Source organism: Rhea pennata, chromosome 1, assembly GCF_028389875.1.
Source record: "Rhea pennata isolate bPtePen1 chromosome 1, bPtePen1.pri, whole genome shotgun sequence".
NCBI classification, from domain to species: Eukaryota; Metazoa; Chordata; class Aves; order Rheiformes; family Rheidae; genus Rhea; species Rhea pennata.
In genome coordinates, this window is record NC_084663.1 from 125583290 (window position 1) to 125600192 (window position 16903).

Genomic DNA, 16903 nt, shown 5'->3' on the forward strand with positions numbered 1-16903 from the left:
ATTAATTCCCAGAACTTCAGAGCCCCTTTAGTACCCACTCTACTATTAAATATATTTATATTACAATCTAATCAGCTTTGCATAGCTCACATACAAGATTTGCACAATGATGTGACTCGTGCATACATTCTGAGCTTGTAACTGAAGAATCAGAGTAGTACATGAAGAATGACAGGAGGGAAGCAAAATGCTCAAATTTATTCAATACTTACTTAGCTTGCTAATTAAAAAAAAATCTTTTGTTTTTATACCAGCATAATGATTGTATTTATATTACAATCTAATCAGCTTTGCATAGCTCACATACAAGATTTGCACAATGATGTGACTCGTGCATACATTCTGAGCTTGTAACTGAAGAATCAGAGTAGTACATGAAGAATGACAGGAGGGAAGCAAAATGCTCAAATTTATTCAATACTTACTTAGCTTGCTAATTAAAAAAAAATCTTTTGTTTTTATACCAGCATAATGATTTCAGTCAGGATTGAACCAGAAAGACTTGAATTAATTAAATTATGCCAATATAACTCCTCAAAAAAAAAAATATGTTTGATATCACTGCATATATTCACCTTCCTGTAAAGGAACTGCTGACAACATTATCTGCATCTAAACTAAATGGACTGGTCTTTTTTTAAACAATTATAATATAATTCACCAAGTCACCTTATGTGCCAACAAGAACACAGAATTTAAGTAAAACAAGTATTAATTTATTTACAGTTCCTGAAACTGTACATATGTACATATATACTAACTCATTTCTTCTTAGGAAAGAATATATTAGACTAAGTAGTTGAAAATAGGAAAAAATGGACATGCCCCTTCATCAAGACTCTGAGCTTGTTAAATGTTCATCTACTTCTTTCTAAACATTAATGGTAAAAGATAATCCCTCTTAATATAAAATTTCCTCATACACTTAGATCATAACAACTTAGGATAACTCCTTAGGATACTCTTGATGTTTTAAGAAGGGTGACCAAAATAAATTCATGATGGGCGTCCCACACAGCACACAGCCAGGAGCGAGTGCCCAACAAACAAGCTGACTGTCTAGGAGTAAACAGAGGAGCTGCTTCTGGCTGAGATGAGCTGAGTCCTTCTGCTGGCTATGAAGGCAATCAAGGGCTGCTACCTCATATGAGGCCACCTACATCTCAACAGTCCTAACAGCTGGTGAGAGGAATCCCATCTATCACTCTGATACAGCATCTAGTCCACATTTTGTGTTATGCCGTAGTTTACGCAGAGTCTAGTGTCCAAATCCAGAAAGAGCTAAAATCAGTAGGACTTGATTTGCTGCAAATGCTGAGCTTGCAAAGCTCCCATTTGAATTCAGGGAGAGCATGCTGTATCCCACAGATGCTGGAAAGTCATGTCCTTAGTTAGTAGTGCTTTTCTAGCCCTGGAAGTGTCAGAAAGGCTTACTCCTACTCCTTGTGCTTCCCACTTCAGAATCTGTGACTAATAATGTAATACTGGACATTAAAAGGAATTTTTAGACATAACGAATACGTTTGCCAAACCAAAAACCACATCACAGACAGAACATGACAAATTCTCATTGGTCCCCAAAGAATTAAGGAAAAAATAAAATCTTCTCTGGCAGGCTTGTCCTTTCTGGGCTACAGATTGATCCACTGAGCAGATACTGGCCAAGCCATCTCATTTTGTCTTGGCTGTGGCAGTGCAGAGAGATCTGCTCTCCACAGAATCACTGTATTTACCCTGGTGTAATCTGTGGTCATGCTGCGTGTGCTCAGTGCTGGAGACCTCGAGAGAGATATTGTGGAAACGTTGCTTCCATTCACCGGACCGACGATCCCTTTCTGATGGCCTGGGGTGGCCTCTGCATCACTGTTGTCCAGTGAAAGAGTGCTCCCTCTGGGGTGGGGATGAGAGTATTAAAGAATTATTCCTGCAATTATAACATTTTACATTGCCCTGTATGAACTATGTTTGATTCACTGCAAGAAAATGGTCACCCGGTAAGAAAAGCTTAGGGAAGAGCAAATTACAATTATTTTGTACATATTTTTGTTTTCAGAACTGTGAATTGCCTAAGTATGGCAATGCCTAAGCATCTCTCATCCATGTTTCATTCCAAGTTGCAGAAAGTTGCAATCCTCCATGTTCGTTTCATACTGCATTCACATCCCAACACTAGAATCGTCAACTCCATATGTGGTATTTCTCACCAAACTGGTCCTCAGTTTAAAGGAAAACTACCATGACACAAGAGCTCTGGCCACTTCTGCAGAGGATGTTCATGCCAGCACTTCCTCCAAAAATTCTAAAATCCTCGGCTGTCCGCTCTCTATCTTCTCAGGAAAAGCAATCTTCACATTCACTGTCCTGCTTATGTTGTGATGATTTTTGAGCTAAACCGGCCTTCCACCATAGCTTCCACCATAGCTTTCAAATCTAGAAAAACTGTGCAAATACTTCTGCCACATTCCCTGTTCATCAGTAAAAATGACAAAAAAAAAAAAAAATCTGTGATCACCATAGCACAACCTGATTGCTGTCTAATACCACAACAGGCAGAAATTTTTCCATAGAACACTTCCGATTTGAAAAACTAATTAGTCCAAGTGAACACTGAATATTAGAAAGCGTAAGTTGCTGCACTTTTCTGATCCCTTGAAACAATGAAAATTATTTTTAAAGTATACTTTAACACATTTCCACTTAAAGTTTTATGTCCATTAGAAATTTGATTTGCAATAAAAAGGGTGAAATCCAACTACAATGTATTTTAAAACAAAATGCAGCCTCTTGACTAATCTACTCTTCTGTCTTTCTCCACAATTACCAGTTCACAAATATTTCCATTTTTCTTCTCAATTAAGAAAAATCTCAAAAATTCTTGCAGGACTGTAACAATTACTGGTAAACAGGAATTGATGCCAGAACTGCTGCCTCTTCCATAAGGAAGACACAATGTCACAGGACAGTAATATTGAAAATGTGCTGGAAAAATTGCTTTTGGAACTAAGCTTGCTTAATGAATATTTCAGGTCTGTAGGCATCTTCATTGTGCTAGACAACATCTGCATTTCACCTTCACTCAGTTTAGCCAGATTGTGTTCTGAGTAACTGCAGTAAAATCTTTTCTACCACAACGGAAATTTCTGTAAGAACTACTATTAAACTGAGAAAAAAATATTCTTGAATACAACAGCTCTTGTCTCTACCAAAATAATCAGTGAGCAAAGACTCTGAATCCACATTAGTGGAGTTACCAAAAATGAAGAATTATAAGAAAGTCCCAAACACCTCCAACGGTTACAAATGTTGTGTGACTATTTTTGTCTATTAGTGAGCATCCAGTACCTTTTTAACAGTATCTATCCGACTTATTTTAACAATAGTAGATACTGCATAACAAACACTCTTATGCATGTGCACTTCACATATATGCATTGCTACTTTTTAATCTGATGAACTAGTGACCAACAAAGCCTGAAAAAAAACGTGTTTCAGTTGACTTTTAGTCCTATCAGGCCACTGGCTATCATCTGTATTTTACCAAAGCTATTAGACCTAGAGGCACACACTTTAAATTTCCAAACCTTTACTGTATGGCAAGTAGACAAAACATTGAAAATTGTGTTTTACTGCATACCAAAAAACTTCTGATAGATCATTTTGATTTTTTGTTATGAAAAGTGCTGTTACAGTTGTTTTCCTCACTGTGTAAACTGATATTAATCAATGAAATAAGGGTTTAGAAGTAGTAAGGGGCTAGGAAAAAAAAAAAAAGATTTGAAAACGTGTTGCATGGGATCCTGCAGGAGTCTCAAGGTGGACCAAATGCTTGCACATCAAACCCTCTGCAGAGACCACTTAAGTCCTTTGCCCTTACTTCAATCAGCTATCAGAGAAAGGCTCAACTCATTTTATACACTTATTAGATAGACAGTAAAAGAAAAACACTGTCATAAGGTGACTAAGTCAGGCATTCTCATGTGGTAGACAGGACCTCTGTGCAATGGTGTAGTATGCTTCTGTGGATGAATTTGAAATTACAATCCTATTTCTCCCAGAAGTATCCTGATGTAACTTCCCAGTTCATTCAGCTGCAAAACAAACAAACACTTTTGCTGAAATAGAAATAAACTACTTGAAGAGATGAACCTGGCCCATGGCCTGGGCCTCACTGTTCTCAGCTTACTACAGCTTCATTTAAACCAAAATATTTAGAAAGAATGAAAATTTTCTCTTAGACTCCCTGTTGGCAGGTGATCTTAAAAAAAAGCAAAGGTAACTGCAAAAATCAGAAATATTTAGGAATATCTAGGACAGCTGCAGTGTCACAAGATGTTGTTAAATTCTTTCAATTTGAAATTCAAAACAACTATGGAGTGTGATGTGGGAAGCTTTGTTGTTACTTTTAATAATTACTACTCAGTTCTTTAAATTCACAATAGATTAATTAGATATTCAAGGATGCTTGCTTTAATTAAGTATTTAACCACACATGCACAAGAAAGGAATTTTCATCTCTCTACTGAAAAAATGAGCTGTTCCTCAATCCTTCCACAGACTAATCTAAAGAAAGTGCCATGTCTTCTGTAGATAGCGAAGTAATTTGCCCCACTACTAAAAGCATCTCCTGGCAACACTGCTCTGTTACTATGTACTTTGACACAGGCCGCTGATTTGGTCAGGTCAGGCTGAGATGATTGTTAGAGACAGAAATTGCCATAATGACTCAACACCCTTAATTTAATAAATCTCACATACTGGCTCTGGGAAAAGCTAGAAACTGATGTTTTACGTGAAAGTCCAGCAAGGCAACCAGATATAAAGGTTATTTTTAAAGGTTACAGAGAACTTCCTATCCATTCTAAGCTTGCAGACAGTGCTCTTCAGGTGGTAAATTCTACTACACTAAGAAAGACTTTTTCACCTGACTTACGGTGAATTGCATGATAATTTTCTTGCAGTCTTTGGCATATTAAATCTGCTGCACAGATTGCTGAAAAGCATGCCTTTGTCCTTATATTGTTTTATTAGAAAAAGTTGCTTAACATTGCATAATACAGTGTTAAGGAGCACAAATACTGGATTCCCAAGTTTCTGTCTCTTGGAGCTTTCACTTGTCTATATTCAATTAAAAACAAAACATATCAAAACAGATCCAGAGAAACAGCAAAAATACCATTCCTGGTCTCGTAAAAATCACATGTGAATCTGGTCAGATACTGAAGGTCTAATTACCTAAAGGAAGCTTAGTGAAGTGCATACAGATTAAAGATGATGACTAGCTTTGAAGCTGATCTGGCTATTAAGTTCTGCAGTAGCCAGCTCAGAACGAATAAACGCAAATGGTCAACTTTCAGGAAAACCGCCACCATCATCTTTAGACATACTGCAAAACAACCAGTGATTGCTGCCTACAGTTCAAAAACACAAAGGTAAACAAATTCCTGCTTAAATAAGAAGACTTAAATATGGGCAACTTAAACTTCATGATGTTCCCTTTACCTGACACCCTTTGAAATGAACTTGCTAGGATTTACTGAAGTGTCCTAGTGTGCTTGTATACCTATTTAGAGTTTCTCAAGAATACTGCTCTTTAAAACTAGAAATTTCTACTGGATGTTACAGGAAAATGGTATTATTTTTCAATATGTATTGTAAGATTTCTAGGTGTGTGCACCTGAACAAAGAAATCAGGTCTACATCCAGTATAGTTTATCTAACTAAATAAGAAAAAGGTAAGCTATTTTTGGCCGCATTTTGGAAGTGAGTCATGAAAGGAATGTTGCATGTGTCATTTTATAATGGGGTCAACAACGGCAATGACCAAGATCTCTTAAACCCAGAAGAACAATCAATGAAATTCTATCAGAAATAATAGGGACAATAATCATGGAAAGAGCAGGACAATAGAGACTTTAAAAAAGGAAATTAAAATTTTAATCAATTAACTTATCATTATCAAAGATAAACCTTGGAACAAAGGAAAGGCCCTCAGTGCCGCAACATGAACACAGCTGGATGAATTAAAAATCAGACAATGAAAACCACAGCAGTAACAGCAATCACCACCCAAACACAAGGAGAGAAAAGGGGCCTGGACAGAGATCTTCTACTCTTTTTTTTCTTTTTTTTTAATTCTGCTTCTCAGATTGTAATAATGCTGAGCATTCAAAGACAATGCATCTCAGGGGATTTGCACACACCCTTAGGTCAATCCTAGTATGAGCTATCATCAAATTTCTTCTGCTCACCTCTCAGAACAAGGCGTTGACCTGCCACTGCACAGACTTTGTGTCTCAGCTTCTGAGAATGTGTTCCTTCCATCTTCATCTTTTGTATTTGCAATTTCTCCTTTGGCAACTGCCCTAATTGCCTTCCTGATGAAAATAGGAATAAAAGAAAATGTTTTAAAAGATGTAAGTTTTTTTTTTCCAGGAAACAGCAATGTGACTGAATTACTGTGATGTACAGGTTCTATTCATTTCAGCTTTCCAAACTAATGACAGCTCTGGATATAACGGCGAGCAGAGTGCCAAACTTGGATACCAAACCTGCAGAAAGCAGCAGCATCATATTTACTACAAAACTGCTTTTTAAGACACAGAACATCAAAACATTCTTCCTACTCAACATGACCTCTTTCTGCTTTGAATCAGGAGTGCTTTTTGTGGAAATCCTTATTTTTACAGCATATTCATAGTGAAAGCTAACCTTTAAAACAAAATTTTGTTTGAACACGTTTGAGTATTTTCTCCTAGCAAACTATACTGTGTGTATGTTCTCTTTAAAATCTCCATGTAGTTTCTACAATTACATGCAACAAGGCCATGAACACGCTATTTTCAAAAAACATAACACCACTCTCTGCCCTGCAGGATGTGATCTAAAAAGACAAAAAAGAAAGAAAGGTTTGAGAAGCAGTAGTATTTTTCATTAACTCACAAACAATAGAATATTAAGGTGTCTCTTAACACTGCACATCAATGGGAGCTGGCCCCCAAATAGTTTTACTTATACACATTGACTTATGCGGCACATGAATGTGGAACCTGAGGGAGGAAAAAGAAGCAAGGAAGGAAGAGGAGGAATAATGAACTACTATTAACACAGGTCACAGAGAATACCTAGGAAAAGCAAGCCTACTAACTGCAGCATTAGATTTGCTTTTACAAGGAATGCAATCATCAGAAAACGTTTCAGACCTCAAGATGAAAAAGGCTGGAAACCACTAAAAATAGATAATAGATAATAACAGTAGATTTGTTTCTCATAGGCAAATATGACTAATAGATCTTTACAAATGATTTGAAGAGTGGATTAGATCTGCAGGACCAGAAAGCAAATACACAGTAGAGTACTGTCAAGCTCACTGGACACACTTTGGCATTAAGTAAGTGCTTAGATTTCAAATGAGTACAGAAACAACTGCATGTCCTGCTAAAGTAACATCCAGTAAAAACAATGTGGGTTCAACATTCAAATATTTATGAAGATGTGGGCCCAAGAGTTGCTGAAACAACACAGTAACAATTTAGCTTACACCTGTGCCCCTTATTACATCTAGATCCAGGTCACTGTACGAAGTGTAGCTTTGACAATCCATGCTTCTGAATCAACATCATGGACAACAATGTTTGAGGCATCAACTCTCCTATGGAAGTAAACTTTAATGAATACTCACTATAGTTACCAATTAGCATGATTTAGAGTAAAATCTAAGTCCTGCTATGATGGCAGATGCCTTAAACTAGTTCTTCCTTCACCTGACTTGAGAACTCAGAAGCATTCAGATGCTCTTTTTTCCAATATTAGAAATGACAGAAAATCACTCAAGTTAACTTGAGCGACTGAAACCATAAATTCCATATTTGGCACTCCTCAAAAGTCTAGCTCTTTCCTTACTCAGAAGACAGCTAAAGCTACCTACCTACCTACATAACATTTAGGATTTATAATAAAAATTGCTCTGCTACCAACAGAAATTAAGTTTTCCAACTACCAGCCCATGTAACTCCACCAAGGATCTTAAAGTTCACCCAAGTTTTCTTCATTTTCATCCAATAGCTTCAAGTTATGCCATCACCTATGCAGCCATGTATTCAATGTATCTACCCATTGCTCCTCACAGGAAGTGAGAGCTCCCGTAATGGCACAGCCTAACTGGGGTTATACATGTCACTGAGACTGACCAGCAACATAATCTGTTTATTCACAGTCATACAGAAAATAAAGGAGCACTGCTTTTATTCTTAGACTGCGTTTACAGAGCTGGAAACTAATGGACTACATGACTTGTTAAAACTGAATCAACCCGTACACATCCTCAAAATACTGTTTTTTGCATCTGCTTCTTCTGCAGACCAGCATTTAGGGACATTCTGTTACTTCAAAGTATAAACAGGAAGAATCCAAGAGTAAAACTACCTTTTTTCTAATACCTTTACAGCTGAAGAATAATTACTGCTGCATTTCCTAGGAGACAGTGGTCTAATTATAGTAAGCTTTTAAATTAGAACTGTTTCTAACCCTGGGTGGTTTTGGATTGATACAGAATGCGGGAGAAATTAAAGAAATAATCCATCTGACCATACACAGCTGCATTCTGATTTTTCAGTTTCCAAAAGAAGAGTCTTTACCCTATCTTTCTGGGTCCGCTGAAGATAGTTTTATGTCCATTTGTGGAGGAGGTTGACATTTCTGGATGTTTTTCTGTATTCTCCTGGGGCTGGTCTTTAAATATTCTTCCTTCATCCTTACTGGAAACTGTATCTTCGGGGGGGGGGGGGGGGGGGAACAAAACCAACGTTTACAGAAAAAAAAGCAGCACGTTATACATGACCTACATAAGTAGATTTTTCCATTTTACAATATTAAATAAAAACATATCGTAAAACATCATACAGAAAGAGCTAAGGAAGTTCTTTGATTTTGCTTTTCAATAAAAGAAAATAAATTTTAAATAGTTTGAAATGTTTCTTGCTATTAGCTTTTCTGTTGAACCAGGCTTCCGAATTTGTCACTGACAAAGAACACACTTAACAACCAAGGAACTTGAAATGTAATTTTGCAGTGTATAGTATTTTCCGTGTCAAATGAAAGAACGTTTTCTAAATCAAAATTGTTTGTTCAGCTAGAAGTAAAATATAAAAAAAACCAACATTTTTTTCCATAAAATATTTACTAAATGTGAACATAGAGCAGCAAAACACAAATTATCAAATTCTACGGGTTGCATAACATAAAAGACTGAAAACCAAAGATGCAGAGACATGACAGTTTGATACTTTCTGAGGCAGACTGATATTGGAAAGGTCAGTATTCTATGAAGCACTGTATTTACACCAGTTTCCAATGGCAGTAAACCATTCTTTCCTCCTAAGAACTGCCAATTGCCTTTACTTTCCTACTGAAAGTGATAAATGCTACCTCTGAAAACAGACTATCTAAATAAAAGCTTCTGGGTGCACAGTAAAGTAGCTCAGTGGAGTGAGAAGCATCCGCATGCAGGAAAAAATCCTAATTCTTAGACCAGTTGTCTGTGGTTTCAGGCAGGATACCAACCATGTCAGACCTGCTCTGCCAGATCGGGCCAGCAGATTGTGTTTTTGTACTTAATAGTAAGGTACACTCTTACTGTGTACCTAAGAGTGCAGGTGCAGTTTACTCAAGATGGCTGGGCAAAAGGAAAGTCAATTGACAGCAAGTAGTGTGGGTTGTAGCTCATGCTCCAGTAGACAGCATGAGTGTTAACTCATTTAACATTTAGTTTTCCTTATTCAAAGTTAAAAAAGAAAACTGAATTATACTTTTTACTCACTGCCAATATAATTAAATAAGAGAGGCAAAGATGAATGGCTAGTTTTACGTCTTTGTATCTTTCTGGAGGAAGTAAGAATCAACTTTTAGAGCCTCTGCTTCCATTTTGGAACTGAGTTTTAGTACTGTATATCTGTTTGGACAGCGAGATTTTAAGCAGCTCTCTACTTCTACAGAGATACTTCCTCACTCATCTATAGCTTACCTTTCCTGTATAATAGTAATTCATAAACAGTGCATAATAATATCCAAATATAAAATTAAAAGACTGATTATACTTGCACATTCTACAGTGAAGAATGAAATACAGATTAAGTAAAACACTCTGGAAACAACATTTAAAAGTATTAAGCATAAACAGCGAACCTCTCTTTTGTGGTCCTTACCATTACCCGGGAATCTGCGTAGGATAGACTGTCTGACAACATCGGTTCCAAGGAGATTGGATTGTTTGAAGCGCTTTGCTCTCTCTTCAAAAAACCATTCACCTGTCACTATCCTCAGCTGTCTATATAGGGGAAAAAGAAAAAATTTAGAAAGACGAGTATGTTAAAAAACTTGGCCAACCAAAACTGCTGCTTAAACCCTTAGGACATCATCCATTCATCATGATGACGAGCTCTGGACTATATTTGCATGATTGCAAAACTCAAGATAGTATGACAAATGTAGTAAAAAAATCATCCTGCTTTGTGAATAAGAAAATAATTTTCAGCACGTAGAAATTTAGTTGAGAGAAAAGCATTTCAACCATTCTGACTGGATTTCCACAGAAAGTACGTAGTATGTACTTTCTTCCTCTTCCTTTGCATAGTGAACTACTCAACTCCACAATTTTCAAACTGTTCAAAAAGTTAACAGATGCATGAACAACCACAAGGGATGGGGGGAAAATAAAAAGCAAAACCCATGCCAAACAAGTCAGCAGTTCATGGATTCAATCTGGTTATTTATATACATTTATATACATTTTGTTGCAAGCTCATATATACTTTTAATGTAAAACCCTTTAAGTTTCATTCCTCTCATGCTTCTTCTGAGGTAACTGGAAAGTTTTCAAATCCTCCTGCCTATAATGGCAATAAAAAAATCCTGAGTTGGCCCTGTTGTTTTCCATAGATACCTTTCTGATGCGAATTGTTAGCCTTTCAGTGAACTAGTTTCATTATGCTCAACCATCACCATTTCTATTGCCCCACTGTGTAGAGCTAATGGCGAAAAGCTATTACTTATGAATATTCAAACAAACAAACAAAAAACCTTGATTTATCTTCAGGTATGTTCCTGCCTACTTCACAATCAATGAGAAAACTTATTTGCAAACCTATACTAGAAAAAAAATCACCTACTCTTTTGGGCATGAAAATTACTACAGGGGCATTCAGAGCACTAATTAGTATGTTCTCTGCTAAATAACTTTGAGTCCTGCCAGAATGGAGAGTGTGACTTGAGAAAAGACAAAAAATTACAGTATAGGATCTTGCCATTGGTGAAAAGACCCTGACATCATCTCTTCTTTCTCACCTACTTATGAATCATGCATGCACATTTCAATTCTACTAAAACAGGCAAATATATATATATATATATATATATATCTCAAAACACTTGCCCACAAATGCAGTAATAAATCATTATTGCCTTATCCTGTTTCTGAAGATTCCTAGTGACAAAAAAAAAAGACCTGCAATTCATTGTCACAATCAGTCAGGCATTATGCAAAGGAACTAAACACAACCTCTACATTTCCACTCATTTTTTTTAATGACTTTTGTTAAGCACTTATGTGCTTAACACTGGAAAGGATTTATTTTACCAGAAACTATGTACTTTCTGGCTAATATGAAAAACAGTATTTCTCTGAATGTGTATTTTCACAAATCATTTACAGCATGTACTTCTCTTGGAGGTTTTTTTTTAAGTCAAAAATTTTTTTTTTAAGCCAAGATTTTCCGCAAGGCATATTGCCAATTCCTTGGTCTTTTTGCTTCAAGAAGACCTACACCCATTCTGTTCCCTCCACCAAGTATACAGAGGGTTCAGAATGTCTCACCTTAAACTTGACTGGAAGAAATAGGTCGTTGGTAGAACAAAAATAACTCCCACAGCTGATACATGGAACACAGTAAATAAAGGGAAAATTGTCTTGTCTTTAGTCAAATATTTTACCACTCTAAGCAATTCCACTCTTACCCATAGTGAAGTGGAAAAAAATAAAATCCATCAACAGCTAGCTACTGCACCAGTTGGAACAGGTTTAAAGACCTCAACCTTCACTTTTATTTTTTGTCTTTATTATCATCAGCGCTACTTTCAGTCTTGGGATCTTGAGTTCAGCTGGCAGTGCTTTTACAGGCTGGAGAGCTGGGCAGAGAGGAACCTCCTGAGGTTCAACAAGGGCAAGTGCAGGGTCCTGCACCTAGCGAGAAATAACCCCATGCACCAGTACGAGCTGGGGGTTGACTTTCTGGAGAGCAGCTCTGCAGAGAAGGACCTGGGAGTGCTGGTGGATGACAAGTTGACCATGAGCCAGCAATGTGCCCTTGTGGCCAGGAAGGCCAATGGTATCCTGGGGTGCATTACGCAGAGCGTTGCCAGCAGGTTGAGGGAGGGATCCTGCCCCTCTACTCAGCCCTGGGGAGGCCTCATCTCGAGTACTGTGTCCAGTTCTGGGCTCCCCAGGACAAGAGAGACATGGAGCCACTGGAAAGAGTCCAGCGTAGGGCTACAAAGATGATCAGAGGGCTGGAGCATCTGCCCTATGCGAAACAGCTGCGAGAGCTGGGCCTCTTCAGCCTGGGGAAGAGAAGCCTGAGGGGGGATCTGATCAATGTGTACAAGTACCTGAAGGGAGGGTGTCAAGGGGACGGGGACAAACTCTTTTCAGTTGTCCCATGTGACAGGACAAGAGGCAATGAGCAGAAATTGAAGCACAGGAAGTTCCGCCTGACTGTGAGGGGGAATTTCTTCACCGTGAGAGGGACAGAGCACTGGACCAGGTTGCCCAGAGAAGTTGTGGAGTCTCCTTCTCTGGAGATCTTCAAGGCCCGCCTGGATGCAACCCTGTCTACCATGCTCTAGGTGACCCTGCTGAGCAGGGAGGTTGGACTAGATGATCTCCAGAGGTCCCTTCCAACCTTACCGACTCTATGATATCTAATAGATCATCGCTACAAAAATATTACTTTTTAATGAAACAAGGGAGAAAATTAAACTTTGTATCTTTGGATTTTTAGTGTTCTAGTACTGGATGGGATATATGGAAATGTATTTTTCATGTACATTGGACAATTCACAGAAAGATTGAAGTTCATAGTGTTTTAATCATTCATATATTTCAGAAATAACTATAGAAACATTTCTTGTTCTACTTATAAATATAAATGAATTCAGATTAAATGACTGCTTAAACCTCTGACTTGAAGTCTGAATTTTATAATTGTATTTGGCATTCTGTAACTAAAACTGACCTAAATCATCTTCTAATAATGTTATTTTCATAAATTTATAGCAATGACAAAGGGAGACTGTCTGAAATAACTCATCTTTCTTCTACTCCTGACACAGGATTTACACCCTTTCTGTCTAAGTAATCTTTTCAGTAGGAAAAGACATTAAGGCTGTATACTCAGTAGTACAACAAATCAGAACATTCAGAGGATTAATCTGTGTTGTTTTTAAAGTGGGTCCAAGTTGCATAGTGACATGTAATTCATCGTCTGGGCATGCATTTCCTCTACTTCTGCTTCCTTTCTCAGTTGGCACATAGCATACATTAAAAAAAATAAATAAAATAAATAAAAAGTACATTCTACTTAAATCATGTTTAGATGGGCCTTCCAGGGTGGAAGACAGATGTACAAGAGGAAGGAAGGACAGAAGGAAGGGTTATAAATTGCAGTAGTAACAACATTTACGTGATTGCTCTTTCTGAACTCAAAATGGCTAGGAAGATTTTTAAGAAAATCATGTTCAAATAGCTAGATTTAGTACAAAATACTTCAGATTTCTGCTAAATCCATATACATTAATCACAACCATGTGAAATGAGTACTTTAAGGTTGTATGCTTCTTCTTGCTCTATGATCTCCAACTGAACAGATTATCTTCATTAACACATTTTCAGAATGAAAGATAATCTGTGGCCTAGCCCTGCCAAGATTTTCCATTCTCATTCATGCAAGATGCTTCATGATTAAATGTTCAAATATAAAACATTCTTTTGAGATGGAAAGTCCCAATTTTTATCTTTAATTATTTTGTTTGGAAAAAACATTAGTTAAACAGGTTATTGATGCCTCACTGTCAAGTTGGCCATCCAGCTAACCTATATACCCAGTAGAGTATAAAGAGACTTACTCCAGCTTCCCTTTCCTCTCATATTGCTCAACTACTGTACTTCCTCCTGGGAAGTAAAACTAGGAAAAGTTGCAAGACCAGAGGTTTGACAAAATGTAGCCCATACATAAACACACCAAAACATACACAGTTATCTTTGTATGCATTTGATTTCACAGAATATTTTCTTTAACATATAATAATTTCAGAGTATTTTCAATATGCTGTGAGACTACTAAATTTGTGACACTATAAAAAGAAGTAAAGCAAACAAACTTGCTTTTAAGTTACTAAAATAAAAAATGACATGAAAGCTGAAGAATTTCACATAAGAACTGCACACAAGGACATTTGAAATGTCTATTTTTAGGTTCCTAATGTGCATAAATGTTATGAAGATACCGATGAATTTTCATGACACTTTGAGACAATGGAATTATTTCAAAGATGAAGATAAAGTTCCTATTATAGCTCTGTTCTTCTTTAACAGCGTAGGCCACCTAGGCATTTTATCTTGCTGAAGAATTCAATCAAAATAAATGAATTGTTCTAGACACATTTGTAATGAGAAATACATGCAGCAGCAATAAGCCTGCCAGCAGACTCTTTGAAGTATTTTTATTTCCCTCAGCCTATCAGTTACACCATTTTATACGCCAAGTTTAAAACATAAACTGACCAAACTTTATTTTAAGAAGATGCAGGAAAAAGTGACCATGATGGAAAGTTTCTCTTTTACACCTATGTCTGAAAGCTACTGATGACCACAGTTGGTCCTTGTATGCGCAGAATGGAGCAAAAAACTTCCTCTGTCATCAACTGCATTGCTATCCACAAGCTCAATTTACCCTATTAAAAATTGCAATAGTCACTACCATAAAATTCATGATCACATACATAAATCTTGTTCTCTGTGCTCAGCAACAGCAGAACTAATATGGGAGAAGACTTAGCTCTAACACTTTTTCACCTTTAAATTCTTCATTTTTCAAATTTATATCCTAGATGGTAGTAACTCTCCTGGGAAAAAAAATAATTTCATGCACACTCAAGTAGAAAAACCTTCTTTTGTAATTGTAAATTCTAAGACAATTTATACATAAGCCTGAGTTTTGGTATATATAAAAATACTGATGGAAAATTGTCACTTTTCAGATTCAAATTTCTTTCCTCAGCTTCACAAAATGTTTTTGAAAGGATTTTGGAATATAATTAATGTGCTGTAATGAGCTTCCCCACCACCATAAGCTCTTTTTCAGACATGTCTGACTTAAGAGAAATGGTAGAAGAATGTATAAAGAAGAATGTTTATTTTCAGAGGTGAAGGGGAGAAGTCAGATCCACCTGTTGCCAGATGAAGGTGTTCTGGTTGAAAAACATATAAATAGGTAAATGGGTTTTATTATTAAACAGACTGGTATCTCACCTCTACAGCTACCATTATGCTACCATCTAATTTTTAATTTGTTTGAAAATAACACTTAATTCTACCATTTCCTTAAAAAATGTGTATTTTGAAATAACCTAATCCTCAAGTCAGCATATTTGTGATTTGCCTTCATCTTTTCCTAGTTTTTCCGGTAGCTGGATATAAACCTACCATAAATGTTAAAGCAATCATAAAATTTGATCACAAGCTATGTGATGCTGTATTAAATGCACCCCAAACTCCTGTTCTATGAGTATGCAGGACTCAAGGAGTTCAAATGGAAAGAAAGATCAAAATGAAGCAACAGGTAGGAGCTGACATATTATTCACACTTCATTCCACAGCCACAAGATGTTCTTTGCTTCAGCAATCATTTTAGATTATCTGTATGATTCAAGAGGTTTCTGCAGTATATTCACTCATGAACCTTCAATAAAAAAAAACAGCATCTCTTTCAATAAGCACACTCAACACCCAGGATCAGAGCTTCTTCAATGACCCTAAGTGTAATGCAGTAGGCTGTCTAAAAAGACTTGCTTCCATACTCATATAATCATCCATTACACCCACAGGAATAACAGATGCTTACAAGGGTTACCACTACCACCATCACCCTAAGAGGTGATTTGGCAGAATAGCCAAAACTTAAAGAGTGTATAGAGGCCATGAATCCTTCCCTCCACCTTTTAAGAGTCTCACAATAACACCAGCACGACCTACTTTTGCTAATGGAACAGCACAGTCAGTGCAAATATCTATACAGGTATCAACAACAACAACTCATTCTTTAAGGCTGGTAAAAGAAAATGGAAGGGGAATGGGAAAAACCCCAACACTTTTTGCACAGTTGGTAGCGTGGTTAAATGATCCATCTTGACAGACTGAAATGCTGTATGCAGATCAGTTCTACATAGCTTAAAAAAAAAAAGAATCCCTCCTCCTATTCTTCTGCCTTTGGTTTCCTATTCATACACTGTAACAGTCTCTTAACACTGGATTCGCATTCTCCTTTCCTTGTCTTCTGTCTTGCAATCTGGCCAGGGCTGAATGAATTTAAACTACGATTATTTAAGTATTGATAGGCATCTTAGTTAAATCCAATCCCCAACCTTCATTTCTATATTGTCTGCACAGAAGATAATGGTGGATGATGAGCAGGTCGAGAGCTTATGGCTTAATATTAAAGGGCAGGCTAACATCGGTGACACTACTACAGGCCATCTGATCAGGAAGTAGACAAGGTTTCTACAGACAGTTAGAAGTAGCCTCACAATCACAGGCCTTGGTTCTCGGAGGACTTCAACCATCCTGGTATCTGCTGGG

At 37.0% G+C, this 16903-nt stretch overlaps 1 protein-coding gene across 1 annotated transcript in view; it reads right to left on the reverse strand.

The window, feature by feature from the left end:
- Window positions 1-16903, reverse strand: part of SYTL5 (synaptotagmin like 5) — a 61185-nt gene that overhangs the window by 24755 nt on the left and 19527 nt on the right. The window contains exons 3-6 of the mRNA XM_062574044.1: window positions 10206-10321; window positions 8634-8766; window positions 6249-6374; window positions 1734-1890 (exon numbers count right to left, since the gene is read on the reverse strand). Coding sequence (XP_062430028.1) covers window positions 1734-1890; window positions 6249-6374; window positions 8634-8766; window positions 10206-10321 — 532 coding nt within the window. The remainder of the gene's footprint in view (window positions 1-1733; window positions 1891-6248; window positions 6375-8633; window positions 8767-10205; window positions 10322-16903) is intronic.